This window comes from Magnolia sinica, chromosome 2 (genome assembly GCF_029962835.1).
Source record: "Magnolia sinica isolate HGM2019 chromosome 2, MsV1, whole genome shotgun sequence".
NCBI lineage: Eukaryota > Viridiplantae > Streptophyta > Magnoliopsida > Magnoliales > Magnoliaceae > Magnolia > Magnolia sinica.
In genome coordinates, this window is record NC_080574.1 from 41,542,473 (window position 1) to 41,560,790 (window position 18,318).

Here is an 18,318-nt window from a genome sequence, read left to right on the forward strand (position 1 = left end):
CATGGTGGACACGTCTAATGAGTGGAACGGATCTCTTCCTAGACCACCATGACTCCCGCATATGCTGAGAACAACATCTTCTTTCCTATTTAGAATCTTATATCACTTCACTTGTAATTAATTCAATCTCATTGTTCCCTCGTCTCCTTTGGCTTAATTGAAATTCTTCCTTTTGAAAAAAAATAATAATAATAATAATTCAATCTCATTGCCTATGCTAAATAGATTATTATTATAATTATTCATTGTTACACATTTCTTCTTTTGGATATGTTTTTAATTTTAAGACAATGTTATCAATTTTTTTCCTTATAAGTTTATAATGTGAAGTTTTTTCCTTATAAGTTTATAGGAAGCCCTAACCAATCCAAAACAATAAAGAAGGGGGAAGAGAGAGAGAGAGAGAGAGAGAGAGAGAGAGAGAGAGAGAGAGAGACTAGATTCTTGGAGAACGGAAGAATGACACAATTAGAAAGCTGTTACGGATGTCGAGCTGAGAGAGAGGTGTATGGTGTTTTTAATAGGGTGGGTTTGAGAGAAGATTTTGTTTAAGGATAGAGAGAGAGTATGAGAGAGGGGGGCTTGCATGTGAGAGAATCGGAACACTGATTTCCTGCCTTTTGTAGGAAGTTTCTGCGTTGGAAACCTAGGTGGGGCCCATCATCATGTTTGTGAGAAATCCAATCTGTCCATCCGATTCGTGAGATCATTTTAGGACATGAGGCCAAAAATGAACAGGATCCAGTACTCAAGTGGGGCCAACAGAGAAATCCACACGTTCCATCCATTTTTTCTTATCATTTTAGGGCATTATCCCAAAACTGAGGTAGATCCAAATCTCAATTGGGACCAACACCCTCAATTACTCTTAATGCATCCAACCCCGCCCCTACCCAGCTCAAAATGGGTAAGAGCTTTGAGTGGCCATCGTGAAGTATGGGTTTTATCTACATCGTTCATCCATTTTTCAGCATCATTTTATTGCATAGAACCAAATTTAGTCAGATACAAGGCTCAAGTGGACCACACCATAGGAAGGAATAATAATTCTCATCGTTGAAAATTTTCTAGGACACCATGATTTATATTTGCCATCTAACCTATTCATAAATTTACATATATAGATCTGGATGAAGAGAAAATACAAAATACTTCTTTGGCCCCCATGAATTTTTCAACAGTAAGGGTTTAATCCCCACTATGTAGCCCACATCTATCTTGGATCTGCCACATTTTTGGGCTAATAGCTTAAAATGATGAAAACAATGGATGGACGGTGTATATAAGACCATAGAAAATATCACGGTGGCCACTCAAAGCTACCGCTGTTCCCAGAGACAGGCGGAGGTAGGATGGATATGCGTCCCTCACCTCCGGCGCATATTAGCTACTGATAAGAGTAACCAGACTCCCTAATGAAGTGAACGTCACCAAGTTCTATGGGCCACACCATGATGTATGTTTTTTTTCTACACCGCCCATCCATTTGGAGAGATCATATTAGGGCATGATCTAAAGAATGAGTTAGATCTAAAGATCTAGTGGACCCCACCACAAAAAATAGTGGGAAGAGTGACGCCCACCATTAAAAAGTTCTAAGGACCACAAAAGTTCTTGATCAAAGCTAATATTTGTGTTTTCCCTTCTTTCATGTCAGCGTTAACACATGAACAGATTGGATCTTAAATAAAAATTATGGTGGACCTTTTGAAGGTTTCAACGGTGGACATCACTCTCACCACTATTTTCTATGGTGGGGTCCACCCCAGCCTTGGATCTACCTCGTTCTTTAGACAATATCCTAAAATGATCTCTCCAAATGTATGAACGGTGAGGATAGAACACATACATCATGTGGGGCACACAGAACTTGGTGACGTCACTTCAGTAGCGACTCTGGCTACTCAACCTCTGTCAGTATCCAATCCGTATCAGCTACTCAGCCTCTGTCAGTATCCAATCTATGTCCCCTAATGACGCACTCAATTTGTAAAGTTTGCTGGAAATTTAGATGGGGCCTACCATGATGTTTTTGAGAAATCTACCCCATCCATCCATTTTTCCTTATCATTTCTTGGCATTATTCCAAAACTGAGGCGGATACAAATCTCAAGTGGACCACACCACATGAAGCAGCAGTGATAATGATTCTCACCGTTAAATATTTTTTAGGGCCCACCGTGATATTTATTTGACATCCAACATGTAGATTAGGTCATACAGACCTTGATGATGGAAAAAAAAAAAAAAACAAATATCAGCTTGATCCAAAAATTTGGTAGCCCCAGAAAGTTTTTAATGGTGAGAGTTCAATCAACACTATGTGGCCCACTTGAGAATTTGATCTACTTCAGTTTTGGGTTCATTCCATAAAATTATTTTTAAAAATGTATGGACGGCGTAAATTTATCACTAACATTTTGGTAGGACCCACCTAGCATCCTAGCAAAAGAATTTGATGTGAAAGGCTTCCGCTGCATCCTTTGGAGAGTTAGAATAGGGTGAAGAGGTGGGAGAGAAGGAAACTCGCTCTTTTAAGCTCGCGCTAAGAGCGCTTTCATCTAGACTATCTGCCTTATCTGATCTTCATCTACACTGTCTACCTTATCCGGTGGTTGATAAGAAGGTTCGACGTGTGAACTAGTGCGTAGCTGAGCATTCCTCTCTCTCTCTCTCTCTCTCTCTCTCTCTCTCTATTATATATATATATAGTCAAACTCACGCATGAAAATGTGAAGTTCCACGTTGATATTTTAGGCTCCAGCACATGATGGGTATGTGAAATTTATTACCGACCATTACATGTGACATCCCATGTTAAGTCCAATGAAAAAATAATAATAATAATCTGACTAGTGATTAGGGTGGCCATCAAAGAAAACAGTTGGGAGAAAGATGTGCACCGTTTGATTTTATTTTATTTTTAAGTCCCACAGTGATGATCATGCTTACAGTGAATTTCCTATAGGGCCCTGTAAATACCTACGGCCTTCTATTTTTACATAGTGGATTATTATTATTATTATTATTATTATTATTATTATTACATGGGAGATTTTCAACATGCCTATATGAACATTGAAAGTCAAAGCCCCTCCAGAACTAAATTGTCTATTTTATGCACTCTCTCTCTCTCTCTCTCTCTCTCAACAAAAATGTCTGTTACCTCTTCATTGCACTACAGACGTCTTGCGTTTCTCTTCTACATCATTTTGTTACACCAAACAATGCTAATGGCCGCCCAAGGCAACAACAATAAGCAGAAAACAGGGTCGGCAGGCAGCATTGGTGCCATCATAGACTCCACGACTCGAGCCGGAAAAGAAGAGAAGATTGCCATCGAGATGGCCTTCAGAGATTTCCGCCGCTCCACGGGTTTTAAAGCAACAGCACACTTGAGAAATTCTAGAGGCGATCCGGTTCAGGCAGCCTCGATTGGTACCCATGTTTTCTAGATTCATGGATTATTATTATTACTATTATCTGTATTATTATTAATTTTTCTTTAGCTTGATTGTAGATTTTATTTTTATATATTTTTTTAATATAAAATGGGAAACTCGACTGAATTTTTACTCTAAAAAACTCGAAAAAACCCAAACAATCGAAAGGAAAAATTTTTAATGTAAAACGGGTTATCAGTTTACTCGAATGCACTCCCCGCCAAGATTGGTGGCCTGATCTTCCTTGACAGAACAGGCCCGGGCAGCCTTCGCATTGTTTAGGCTTTTTTGATCTGTTGTACACGATAGGCGTGGTCCGCTACCTTTTTGTTGGGACCTGCCCGAATGACTGTATCTCCTTTTCACATATATATATATATATAGTCTTCTTTAAAAATAATAATAATAATAATAAAATAAAATCAAGTGACTACACAAGTATTATATGTAAATAGGCACAACTTCGGTACACACAGTGCTCACCAAGAGTCATGCACCCATTATTTCTCACCATTCAAAGATGCTTGGCTAGGATCCAGTATCATCCAATAATTTGATTTTTGAAAAATCCAGTTGGAAATAACCATTTATCACGAAGGGTCAACATGGCACTCACACGAGGAGCAGCCAATCTTCTCTACATCGCTCAGGTAATTGTATGCAAGCATCTCTTTATGTACTTATATGTATTACTAGGAATGGGTATAAGAAATTTCCATCTTCTAACAAAAAAATAAAATTATAAACAATGCAACCATACAGATGAAATAATCATCCTCCACTTCCCATAAAATGTTTTGGATCATACAACAATTCTGATATCCTTCTTCTTTTTCTTTTTTTTCTTTTTTTTTTTTTAAAAGCAAACAAACCACCTTCATCTCTTCATCAATACCTCTCTTTCTTTTTTTTCAAAACCCAATTCAATCATACAAATAAGCTCACATGGATACAGTTAGCAAAAGCCACAGAAAACCAACAAAACAAGAGAGTCATAAACAAAATTCATCAGATAAATCACACAAATATGCTGAGAGCCACGGCTCACACGTATGAAATCCAAACCATTCATCAGGTGGGCTACACAATGTGGATGGCCCTGTCCAAAAACCAGGCCAGTCCACTCATAGGGTGGACCATACATAAAAGAAGCTGATGGTAAAACAAAACTGGTCTATGTCCACATCCAGTGCACATGGGCAGCCCTCCGGACAACTTGGCCTGATTTTTCAAGCTGGGCCATCGACATCTTCGATTGGTCAGCAACAGATGGGGCACCGGATCAAACCGTTCTCGTTGCATTCCCCACATTTCACCATCTTCTTCTTATCCTCATCCAGACCTTGCAGCTCCCACTGCAATCCATGCACATGACGAACCGCATCCCTCCACACCCATCGCACGATGCTGTGGCCCGCGGGGTACTCTCGAGCAAAATCCCCAATTTTCCCTCTTCTTCCAGCTTCATGACCTCATCTGCACCCCCAATAAGCCTCCCTTTGACAAAGGCCATAGGAACTCTAACCTCCTGTCCCATCAACACCCTCAGCTCCTCCCGAAGCCCCGAAACCATTGAGACGTCCCGCTCAATTGTCCGGACACCGTAGGATTCAATCACTGACCGGGCAGCATTGCAGTCCTCGAACGTCTTCCTGATCCCCCTCAATGTCGTCGTGTAAAGTACAACTGCATTCTCGCCACCCGGCGGACACCTCTTCTGGAACGATTCAAGCATCGTCTCTGATTCTCTTGACTTTCGGCTCTTGGGTATTGGAGACAACATCTTCTTGATCTGTTCTCCCTCCTCCGACAGCTCTCTTTCCATAGACTCAAGAAGATCCGGATCGAACAATGGGCTAAAGTTCCGCCTCGACATCGAGAACCCCGAATCGCTCCTCTGGATTTTAATATCGGCTGGAGCATTCTTCAACCAAAATTCTGATCTTGGCGCAGCCGGTTTTGAATTCTCCAAAGAACTAAAAGGCCTCAACACCTGTTTTTCATTAAAATCCAACCGCCCACCGCTGCCAGGCCCGCACTCTTGTCTCCTAACATTCTCCTTCCCCTCAAATTTCTTCTGCCTTTTTGGGGATCGGGTCTGCTTTCTTCCATCGAACTCTGAAACAGTATGCATAAAAACATGGCTTTTAAGCACCGTCTTCGCTGGTGGGGAGATGGGCATTTTTGGGATTTCGTCTTCGAGGTCCTGCATCAGCTCCCAGGTATTGATGATCTCTGGTTCTTGTTCTGGAACCTTCTTCTGGGTGAGATAAGGGGGTGATTTCTTGGGTTCTTTGTTGGGTCCGGTGGCATCGAGCTGAAGAGCGCCGTTGGTGCTCGAAGTGAGGGAGACGATGTGATTGGAAGTCGCCTTTGCTGAAGAGAATTTCTTGCTTGAGATCAGTTCTTGCCAGCTTAGATGAAACACAGCCCATCTGAATCCGACTGAGATTTCTTCAAATTCAACTTCTCTCCACCTTGAATTCTTGATCCTTTCTTTTTCTTCTCTTGTTGTTGTAGATTTCAAAACGTCTGTTTGGGGAGGTTTTGAATCTGAAAACGGTTGTTTTCTTTTTCTTTTCTTCTTCTTTCTTTATGTTTGTAATTCTGATATCCTTACCATCTTGATGAATTCATAGATCTAGAATTCATTTCATACAAAATAGTCAGTCTTCAGTATTTCAGAGGATGATCAACCACGATGGGGCTGAGACATGGCCCCCTCTTATAGGAGGCAACAAATGAAAATTTTCCACAATAGACGAAATCCTAAATGAGCAAGTCTGCTCTAAGATAGAAGGCGCAATGTTTTCATTCTGTGGCCGATCCATTGCTGGATCAATTCAGATGGGCATGGGTTCATTTAGAAAATGAGGTTTGAGGAACCATGTGTCATGCAATGCGGCCTAAGTTGTAACTTCAAATCCATTGATAAGCACTTATGATTTACTTTTTATTTTTGGGTGTATACCGTGCTTCCTTAAGTGGATAGACATTAAAGGTTGGCCCAGGCAAATGATGTAAGCCATCGTGCAGTACGCCCCGTGTACCATGTACCGTACGTATGGGAAGTTGGAGGATGAAAATTCACCTGCATGATTGGACTGCATCTCCTTTTGTGTACAGAGGAGTTGATTTGTCTGGTAGGGACATTTCAGGACTAAACGGACAAACAGATTTGCGCTGATAAATTATATAAGGTTGCAGCATGCAACACAATGCGTGGTGGGTAATCTTCATCTAGGTGTAAGCACTTTACCCCAGCTGGTTGTGCCTGGTGCTTGCAGTGTGTCGCAGATTTCTTTGGCTAGTGGCTTGTTGATATGTGGTTGTTTGCGGTGCAGTACAGTAGTGCTGGTTTTCAGGTTGTCTCAGGAGAAGTTTCGCTTGGGTAGTCTTGGTTTTGCAGTTTGGAGAGGCTGGTTGATTCTTTTCTTCAGGGTGTCTATAGCTTTATTTTCCTTTTTGAGTTCCCTTTTTAGGCATTATGATAGGTGAGGCCTGACATTTTTTGTGGAGCCCACCTGAGAGTCTGGTTGATGGGGACATCATGCGCACATGCACACGCACACCCCATACGCACGTACGTATGCAGAAGGAGGGCCCCACCATCGATATAGCTCGATAACGACGTCCAGGGAGGGCCGCCTACATAGAAGATGAAGTTTTGGTTCAAAAGGGCGGGCCCGATAGTCAAGAACAGCCCATCATGGGATCTCATGATTGTAGTCTACTCGTCGAATTGATTTCATATTTTAGGTTTTGTTTATTGTTATTATTTAGAACATCATGAACGCTTTAGATTTCTTTGCTTGGTTTTTATTTTAGTTTACTTCATCGCCAAGTAATAAGTTGCGCACATGGTACGAGTTTTTGGGATATAGGGTTTTCTCTATAAATAAGCACCCCTTGTAGTTCTTTTCATTCATTCAAGTTTAATAAAAATTCATATTTTATTTTTCTGCTCTCTTCATGAGTTGTAGAAGAATTCAAAAGTAGGTGCGAAGCCCTCCATTCTTCGGAGGTCTAACTACCGTAGTACGAAGCCACATTTATCCTCATCCGCCCCTACCCTCTTCTATCCATATATCTCATCTTCTATCATCATTATTGCTTTTAATTTCTCTACAGCCAGTTTCCAAAATCTATACCTGTACGATGACTGAAACTTCGGCGGGGCACTATGCCTCGACCTTACGTCGGATTATCGTTAAACTTGGAAGGATTGGAGGTCTCCCCTGGCCGACCAAGGCCTAGGTGTAACTTTAGGGAGGCAGGCTTCCATCACACGTGCGGCCAACCCACCCGCGCACGTGCATCAGCCCCGGGTCACCATCTGCATGTAGGAGCTTTCTCCGAGTTAGGTTTTCCTCTGATTTTTCTCTTTTCATTCATATTTCCTAAACCCTAGCCTTAGTTTGCATTAGATCTAATTTATTTGCTTATTTTTTTCACCCTAGAGTTCCTTGAATTGAAATTGGGGAATCCATTAGATTAGCGACTGATTTTTATGCATGTGTGGTTGATTTCTATTTTCTTTTGATATCGTTTGATTTATAATTTTTATTGGTCTAGTCCTAGCCTGTGTCGGCCTGGACCCGCATAGATTCTCCTTTTTAATTGAATGATTTAGATTGTCATGTAGGATGTGGAATTTGTGCAACTGTTTCTGAATTGGTATGATCTAAGCCTAAATTCTTGCATCTCATACTTAAATTTAATGTCCTGCATCAAATTTGGTATCAGAGCCTAGGGTTCTTATAAGGGGATTTATTACATATTTAGCGTTTAGTTTATTATGTCATCATGCATCCAGTCTCATCATATATAGTTTTTTAGAGGTCCATAAATCCTGATACAAGCTGTTGGAATTTCTGTTATCCCTTTAGTTGATAGCTATATTGCTGGATTTTAGTAACTCTGCATAGTTCCCTCATATAGAGTCACAAAGGATCATTTAGCCTTACTTAGTTGCATATAGTCGTCATAGAAAGTCCTTAGGTTGAGTTAGCTAGTGTATGCCCACATGTACGGGTCATGATTTTGGCTTGCACCCTACACTAAACATGGAGCAACTGCTAGAGTCATTGAACAAGTTGTCCTAACAGATCGAGTATTTGGGTAAGCGCTATGAAAAATATATAGACCAATGCTTTGATCAATTTGATGTGCGCATTACCTAACTAAAGGCCTCCGCTGGGACAAATCACAGCATTGGGGTAGATATCCAACCTCAGGCAGGTGGCCAGGAGGATAGACCAATGAATGGAGGTGGCCAAGTAATCAGTCATGGGCATGCACCAGTGCACCACCCCAAGAGGGACATCAAGACTACTATTTTGAGTGGCATTACATGTACGTCCTTGTGGCTAGAGAAAGAATGCCACAAAGGCTAGTATAGAGTTACCCACTGTGGTCATTCCGGTAGTAAATGAGTTTCGTGATGTCTTTCCTGATGATCTACCAGATGAGTCTCCCCATATGAGGGATATAAAGCACACTAGAACATGGGACACCATAATACCTACAGTCGAGTTTGCATTTAATAATTCTGTCGATAAGTCTACAAGTCTCAGTCCTTATAAAGTCGTTATTGGTTATAAACCTAAGAAACTTATTGATCTTATTCCTATGTCACTATCTCATAGGCTGTCAGAGCTTGTAGAGTCTTTTGTGCATCACATTCATTCATAGCATCAAAAAATCAGATAGAAGATCACTACTAGTAATGAACATTACAAATTTTCTATAACTACCGTGGTACGAAGCCACATCTATTCCCATCCACCCCTACCCTCTTCTATCTATATATCTTATCTTCTATCATTATTATTGCTTTAAATTTTTCAGATTTTGCAGTTATTCATCCCCCTACAGCCAGTTTCTAAAATCTAGACCTATATAAAGGCTGAAACTTCGGCGGGGCACTACGCCTCGACCTTACGTCGGATCGCCTTTAAACTTGGAGGGATTGGAGGTCTCCCCTAACCGACCAAGGCCCAGGTGTTACTTTGGGGAGGCGGGCTTCCATCACACGTGCGGTTAGCCCACCCGCGCATGTGCGTCAACCCCGGGTCATCATCTGCATGCAAGAGTTTTCTCCGAGTCAGGTTTTCCTCTGATTTTTCTCTTTTTATTCATATTTCCTAAACCCTAGCCTTAGTTTGCATTAGCCCTAATTTATTTACCTCTTTTTTTTCACCCTAGGGTTCCTTGAATTGAAATTGGGGAATCCCTTGGATTAAGGACTGATTTTTATGCATGTGCAGTTGATTTCTATTTCCCTTTGACATTATTTGGTTTATAATTTGTATTGGTCCAGTCCTAGCCTGTATCGGCCTGGACCCGCATAGATTCCCCTTTTTAATTGAATGATTTGGATTGTCATGTGGGATGTGGAATTTGTGTAACTGTTTCTGAATTGGTATGATCTAAGCCTGAATTCTTTCATCTCATACTTAAATTTCATGTCCTGCATCACTGGTCTGTTCATCTTCATATTCAATGATATAGGGGCATGACCCCTCCTTTTGAAAAAAAAAACTCTTTACCCCAGCAAACTGTGCACCCATCCAAAAGGAAATAAATTTTGAGCTTTGAACCTTTAGGAAACCAGCCTAACCAACCAAACTCTTCATTTACAATAAGGCTCATGGGCCCCATTAGGCCGATATGATTCGTAGGTAAACTTGGAGTGTAAACCCTTGCTTGGGCGACTCATATTATCCCCCATGCTATTTACAATGGACAGTAGCCTGCCATGGAATCACAATAGGTACAGGTGGCAATAAGGCTACTAGCTAGCCCGTGTAAACAAGCCAATACAATAAACCCCCCCCCCCCCCCCCCCCCCCAAGTCCCTGTGACAAAAAATGCAAAAACTGTATACAGGAGGCTTGATTACCGCCCCAGGTTAAAACAACAATCTCATCTCCTTGAGGGGTAAAATTACTTGTTTTACCACCTATCAAAGCAAATCCATACTACCAAGTATCCTCCAACCATTCACATCATGCCAAATAATATGTTTATCCTCCAAATTATTAAAAATTACCAAATTATCAGGACAACCTCTATAATTAGAGGATTAGTCCTCTCATTTCCACAAACTAGCAATACTAAGCACAACATCTATCAAAAGCAAACTAATGAGATATAACATCTAACTAGAGTAATAATGAGTGTAGGAAGAAGTTTGAGAGTAAGAGTGAAGTAAAAGTACATCCTATCCATCTAAACTTTCTAATTCAGCCTATACTTTTTTTTTTCAAAAAATAACTTCGTATTATATATCATCAAAGGAGAATAGATTTACAACCTAAAGCTATAAGGACAACCCTGAAATAAAAAGACGGGCTGACCTATGCAACAACACTACTGAACAACAGAAAAGAGAAAAGAAGGGACGGGGAGAGCTAAATGGCGGTACGAATCGTTCCAAGCCCAACCTTATCGAGAAAAATTAGGCCCCTAATCTCCTTGGGTATGGAACCAAAATGCTCATGAATGATTAACGCCTGAGACCCACTCCCTTCTTTTGCCAAGCCCTTAGCCGGATCATTACCTTCACAAAAAATGTGATTAAAGGAAAAGATTCTGGATTTTTTCAAAGAGATTATCCTGTCTACCCAAGGCTTCCATTTCCACGGGCACGTCGTTTCACCTTGCAGAATGCCTTTAGCCAACTTTGAATCCATCTCGACAATTACCCTGTTCATACCTTTTTCTAAATATATCACCATACCGTCATAAATAGCACGCAATTCCGCGAGGTTATTCGATCCAAAACCATAACCCGCAAAGAAAGTGAAAAGAAAAGATCCATCATCCTTCCTACAAATACCACCACCGCCAAAGTTACCAGGGTTTCCCCTCGCGAACCCATTGACATTTAATTTTACCCAACCCAGGGTTGGATGCATCCATTTGATCACCGAGGAAGCTGATCTAAGAAGCCTGGGAGAAGGAGATACTGGAGGTGCTCTGTTCCGAACAGATGGCTGAGATAGCAGCTGAAAGTTATGGAGAGTTTGCGAGGCCCACCAATTGATCCGACTAATGGAATGCCGGGCGTTCATCACCTTTTCTCCGAAGGTTGCTTCATTCCTAGCTCTCCATAATTCCCAGAGAATAAGCAGAGGGAGGGTGAATCTGATATGTTGAGGAGTGGAACCTAGCGCGTCAGCACTTCTCCATTGAAGGATTCTAGCAAGCACCGAAATTGTGGAGGAGGCAGATACGCCACAAAGCCTTTCAAAATGCGCCCAGATTTGGACCGCTTGTTGGCCCTCTAGGAAAAGGTGGTTGAGTGTCTACCTGTTGGGTAGAGAAGAACTACCCTGATGACAGCAATGGCAAATGGAAGCCAGCGCAATACCCTTTGATTGGACTCTGCTATCAACCGGGATGGCATTTTGAAGCAGCCTCCACATGAACACAGATATTTTTGGGGGCAAATGGTTATGCCAAATCCAGTTTCCCCACTTAACAGAATTGGAGGAAACTCTGAGAATTCCACGCAGATTTTAGAGCGAAATCGCCTGACGGATCTTGGTACCAAACACAAACAGCCAGTTCGTCGGACGTAGCAAAACCCCTTGAGAAGATTTCATCTATGATATGCTGTGGCAGGAATTGAAATATCCTGGATGGAGGCAACGGGCCTGCCCTGCCCAGAAGGTCCTTCACCTGCAGATCACGCAATTCATTTGGGATCTGTCCTTCTACGTACTGCTCCAACGGACCCAAATCACACCAGTTGTCTCTCTAGACATTTGCTTCTCCTCGTCCCACTGTCCAGTGGGAATATTCTTGGATAATAGGGAGGAATGCCCTGATTTTCTTCCAGATTGGAGAGGCGTTTTGTTGGGCTGACGTAGCTTGGATCTCCTGCAAATCTCTGGCGTGTTTAAGATGCATCAGATTAGCCCAAGGCCCCTACGTATTTCCATGTTTGAAATTCGAAGAAAGCTTTAAGCGAAGGACATTTAAGACCTCCCTAAGATTTCGAATTCCTAGACCCCCCTCTTCTTTTGGTTTGGAAGCTTTTTTCCACGCAATCTAATGAAACTTCTTCTTTCCTTCGGCCCAGCCTCAAAAGAAATTAGCAAACTGACTTTCTAGTTTTTGAATTACCTGGGTAGGAATGTGCAAAGCTGCTATTATATGGATCGGATAATTTGCTAAGACATGGCGGATCAGCGTCGCTCGACCAGCCTGAGAAATGTGTCTGGCCGCCCAGCCCGCAACTCTATTGCTGACCTTGTTTAGTAAGACTTGAAAATCTGAAGATTTAATTCTCCCTCTGAGTAAAGGGGCCCCCAAGTAAATCATACCATACCAAATTCAGCCTATACTAGTATCTAAGCCATCTCTACCATTTAAGATTGACAGAATAGAGTTTTCATCCGAGATTTACGATCGTCTTCTCCTTGGAGGAGTATCCTAGCTCTCCTTTCCTTCTCCTACATCTCCATGTGCATTGGCGACAATCTGGTCATCCATCTTACCTCACATCTCCTACTTATGGTTTAGGCAATTCCCTATGGTATGCTCTATACCTTACAATGCATTAGGATCCAGTGTATTGTAAGTCGAGTCCTGTTTGGACCTTTTTGTTTCTTTGATCATTTGCAAACTGCATTAGTTTGTTTTTTACCGGTAGATACACCTCCTTGAGCTCACCCTATGTTGAGACATTGCGATCTTCTTAGTGGTGATTTGAGCGGATAGCAATATATTAGATCATCAATCTACATTAATTGTTACATCATTCCCATATTGCATCTACTTTTTATTTCTTTTCTTTGTGACTACTATATTCTTTGAACCTACCCTAAGTTGAGACATTGTGATTTCCTTACCGGTAATTTAGGAGAATGGTAGCTTAGTAATTATTTTAGCATTGTCAGTAACTAGTACATTAATATAAGGCTTTTTGAAATCCTGAAAATCTTAAAAATTAAAATTCTAAATTCTGTAAAGACCATGCGCAAATATTAACGGTTGAGGTACCTAACCCATTCGATCATTTCTTTTTATCGTATATTAAAGGACGTAGCTAATGCATGGAACTCTAAATGCAGCAATGTGCCTCATCAACGATCAGCACGTGCAAGCAATCCTTGGTCTCCACACCTGGGAGGAGACAATGTTCGTGGCCCAGCTTGGTGACAGATCCCACGTGCCAATTCTTTCCTTAGCTGACGATGCCCCACCTTCGTCCCCTCACCAACCATTCCTAGTTCAAATGGCCCCCAGTCACCGGTCCCAAATGCAAGCTGTGGCCGCTATCGTTGGTTCATGGGAGTGGCAGAGGGTGGTGGTCATCTACGAAGACTACAACTACGCCGCAGCCGGAGACATCGCCGATCTTGCGGATGCCCTCCAAGAAGTGAACTCCAATATCGACCGTCGATCAGTCTTCCCCTTCTTTGCCTCCCAACAGGACTTAATCATTGCAATTCAAGAAGAGTTGGACACCTTGAAAAGCATGCAATCTAGGGTATTTATTGTCCACTCATCATTCACCTTCGCTGTTCAATTGTTCTCACAGGCCAAGAACATGGGAATGATGGGAAGAGATTATGTGTGGATCACCACAGACAGCATTACAAATCTCTTGAACACCGCCAACCTGTCCATTATTTCTTCCATGCAAGGTGTTGTCGGTGTCAGGAGCTACTTCCCGCGGACCAGTTGGCAGTTTAAGGATTTTTGCATCCGATTCCGGCAACGTTTTCGTAAGAAATATCCCATAGAAGATAACTCAGAACCCAGTAGTTTTGGAGCCCGAGCATATGATGCTGCATGGGTTGTGGCTCAAGCCATGGAAGGGCTTGGAGAAGGAGCTTGGTCAAAAAGTCAATGGTCAAACAGTTCTACCGTGTTGACTGATCTTAGGGTTTTCTCAGAGGGTAAACAGTTGCTACGACGTATTGTATGGAGTAATTCAGCTAGATTAAGTGGCCATATCCGCTTCTTAAAGGGTAGATTGGTGCAAGCGGCTGCTCTTGAGATTGTTAATGTGGTGGGAAGAAGTTACAGAGAACTTGGATTTTGGTCACAACAATCTGGTTTTTTTGGCATGGATGGAGTAGAACTGAACAACAGCACATTTATGCCCATTTTGGGCCATGTGTTTTGGCCGGGGGGCTCTTATGTGCGCCCTAGAGGATGGGCCACCCCAACAACCGCAAAGCCTCTGCGGATCGGAGTTCCTGAGAAAAGTTCATTTAGCGAGTTTGTAAAGACGAGATTCAATGCAACTTCGAATGAATCATATTTTGAGGGCTTCTCCATCGATGTTTTCCGGAATGTTGTGAGCAACTTGCCGTATGATTTACCTTACAAGTTCGAACCTTACAGGGGCACCTATGACTCTATGGTTGAGAAGATTCATCTCAAGGTTAGTTATTTCTTTATTTTTTTAATCGTAAGCCTTTCATTGACTAACCGACAGCTGGCGTATGCTTTTAATCGTAAGCCTTCACTTCATCCTCTTTGGAAATGGGAGGTATTACTATAAGGAAAAAAAAAAAAGAAGTTATTTATTTATTTATTTATTTATTTATTTTAACATGGCCTCAAATATTATTGATTAAAATAATAATAATAATAATAATAATAAATATAAATAAAACCGGATGTACAACTGCAAACTTCGGACAGGCCTAACAAACAAAACGGGACCCACCCATCGTATACCAATAGACACCGCTACAAAGAAAACTACACGACCAGCCAACCAACAAAGACTCAATCGAAAGGGAGCACAACCAGAGAGCCCCCACGGCTCTTTTTTATTATTATTATTTTTTTTATTTTTATTTTTATTTTTTATAAAGGAAAAGTGGAATCAGTCCACTACCAATTAATAAATGAACATGGGATATACAACCATCATGGCTGGGCCTAACAAAAAGGAATTGGACCCATCCTATCATATGAGACCTATACAAGGCTAAACAGAAAACGAGAGAAAGAAGACGCTCCTAGAGAAGCAGGAGGGGCTGATCAAGGCGAGCCGAAACACTCAAGGAAGGCAGGTCTTCACCGAGCGAAGTGTTCACCACCCCACGTATAGGGTTGTGATGTAGTAATAATCTCGGTAAGACTGAGGTCGAATCCACGGGGACTGAACCTTGTACGTAATTTGAAAGTAACTCGAACTAGAACTATGTGAAGATATAATCTAAATTAGAAAATTTTAAATGAATATTGGTGAAATATTAGACTAAAACTTGTAAAATTCAAAGGTGGGAAACTAGGGTGCCAAGGATCCACTTGTAGAGATCAAGGAGATCTATGCTTGATTTAAGAACACAACTGGATTCAGAGTCCCATCTTCATCCAATTGGAAGATAATTCATTAAAAACCAAATCTAAACTTCCTTTGATTCAGTTTTCAATAGCAGATAGGTATGAGAATTAGAATTGATTCCATCATAAAACCATGCCTATGAGACAAAGCAAACAACAAAATTTAACCAATCCACCACCAATTTAAGAGAGTTACAAACGTTAGGAACGATTCCATCATCCAACCATGCTCAGGAGACGATGGTAAACAACAGGGCCTCGTATATTCACAATCTCATAATGAAAAGAACATACTCAAAGCTATTGCAGATCTACTATAATTTGAGTCACAATAAACCATTAAAAACTAAAAATATATCTTATAATCAAACTAGTATCAAAGAGAGCTCATTGCATGAATCAAAATCATAGAAACTCACCCATCACGCTACAAGCTTCACCTCTTAGTCATAGCTAAGAGGTTTAGCCAATCATAGGCATAATTAGGCTAAAAATCTCTTAGAAAACAATAAAGGAAGGAAAAAGAAAAGCAAGGAGAAAGAACAAAAAAAAACTCCCAGCTACTAGCCGTCCACCTCTCTCTTTACATCCTTGAATTGCCTCCACGGCTGCCCACGTCCAAGATATCATTCCAAAGCTCTCTCTCTCACATCTCCTTTTATAGCAACAGGGAGCAAGGTCGGTTTGGAGTTGGACGAACCGACTTTGCTTACACACGAGGGTTGCGCTGAGCTCTCAGTGGGACTTACAATGATATTTTCAGTGGAATCCACCCCATCCATTAAATTCCTAGCGAAAAATCAGTCGGGAAGGAGTGGTTTTGGTCGAGTTTTAGTGCAGTCCACTGTATAAAATCAATTCACCATCCATCCTACGTTTTCTAGACTATATAAAATCAATTTGCCGTCCATCCTAAGTTTCGAGATGAATGGATGGTGGGAACCCTGTGATCTTGCATTTTCAGGCTTGTTTAATGTAAGTGGCTTGATTTTTTCAGATCTCTGGCATGTAAATTCTTCGATTTCGGTCCTCTAAGGTCCGTCCCTTACCTTGGTAATTTCTGAGCATTAAATCCAGGCTTTTAATACCCTTTTCAGTCCAAGCTCTTTGAATTCTCCTTACAACAAAACACGATTAAAATAGGACGTTAAGCATTATCATGTACGTAAAATCAGGTAATAACTGGGGTCTAATATGCAATATTTGACCCTCAACACAATCCCCAACCAGCATTTTACTAATCTTGAGCACAGTATGCGAAAAATAATTTACAAATTACGGGACAATTTCTATAAAACCGAGTGATATGTGAAAAAAAATCCGGTCAATAGAATTCTAGGATTCATGAATGTTGGGCATTATTTTCTCATAGACTCAAGCGCATAGTAAACTTTATAGTCAAGTTTAAAGCATTAATATATCTATCAGAAGAATTCTAAACATTGAGTTCCATGGGTGTACAGTGCAACCTTGATTTATCACTATTAAAGTTCTAATCGTCAATTTTCATGATAACATTGATATCCAAAAGGAACACTCCGGATAACCGAACCTAAACCAAAACTTGTCTTACAGTTCAATTTCTTTTTAATTGACAGCTTTCACGCCGTGTTAACCTTGGAAAATCGAACCCTCACCTATAGGGAGCAGACCTATGGTGAACACCATTCGCCCACAACCACATTTATCGGGTAGAGTTAAGGAGGGAAATCGAACCATCACCTATAGGGAGTAAACCTATGGTGAAGATCATTCGCCCAACCCTTTCTAAGGACACCTTTTTTTTTTAATATGATGGACAAATTCCTCGGGTTAGCTCCTTCCATGTCTAATAACTATCAGGTTAACAATTCAATATCGAACTGAAGCCTTAATGTATAAGATAGGTGTGACATGTGAAATCATGAATCAATCAATATTTAAAACTTCTAATCATGGATTAACAATTCGACTTAACTATGAAATCTAACAGATGGCTGAATCCAAGAGTCATAAATTAGCAACATTACGTATCTTATAATTTTAAATCAAAAGATGGCCGTCAACATCACTTCGAATTCACAAGAATTTTCATAAAAATTTAAAAAAATTTCACAATTTTTGCACATGAGACAACGAATGTAAAGGAGAAGTGATGGAAAGATAATACCTGATAATGGAATTAAGCGGCTTCTTCCAAAGAGATCTCAGCAAACTATCCTAAAACAACTGGCAAGCAAACTATCCTAACGGCATAAAGCCGACTAACCTAGAATGATATAAAGTAAACTACCCTAGTCCTATGAAAGTAGGGAAAAAGTTACTTAGTCATGCCACAAAGTTCCTCTTCCGGCTAATATCTTGATAAATTTCTCAGTAGGATTTTCAACAAGATCATCCAAAAACCCTTTTTACAATAGGCTTGGATGCCTTGGAGCATGAATTTCCAGAGAAATTTATGGACCTCAGCATGAAATTGTCGCTGAATCGCTTGAGGTATCCAAAGTATATATGATTCACCTGTGACTGAAAAAGTTTCAGAGTTAGTATCCCATGGTGAATCAGAAACTACAAG

General features: G+C 40.9%; 1 protein-coding gene and 1 pseudogene across 1 annotated transcript in view; one reads left to right on the plus strand and one right to left on the minus strand.

The window, feature by feature from the left end:
• The first annotated feature begins 3,156 nt into the window (after positions 1-3,156).
• Positions 3,157-18,318, plus strand: part of LOC131237028 (glutamate receptor 2.9-like) — a 42,023-nt gene continuing 26,861 nt past the window's right edge. The window contains exons 1-2 of the mRNA XM_058234643.1: positions 3,157-3,438; positions 13,529-14,850. Of these exons, the coding sequence (XP_058090626.1) occupies positions 3,228-3,438; positions 13,529-14,850 (1,533 nt within the window). The 5' untranslated portion in view covers positions 3,157-3,227. The remainder of the gene's footprint in view (positions 3,439-13,528; positions 14,851-18,318) is intronic.
• On the minus strand, positions 4,344-6,231 carry LOC131237029 (uncharacterized protein At3g28850-like; annotated as a pseudogene).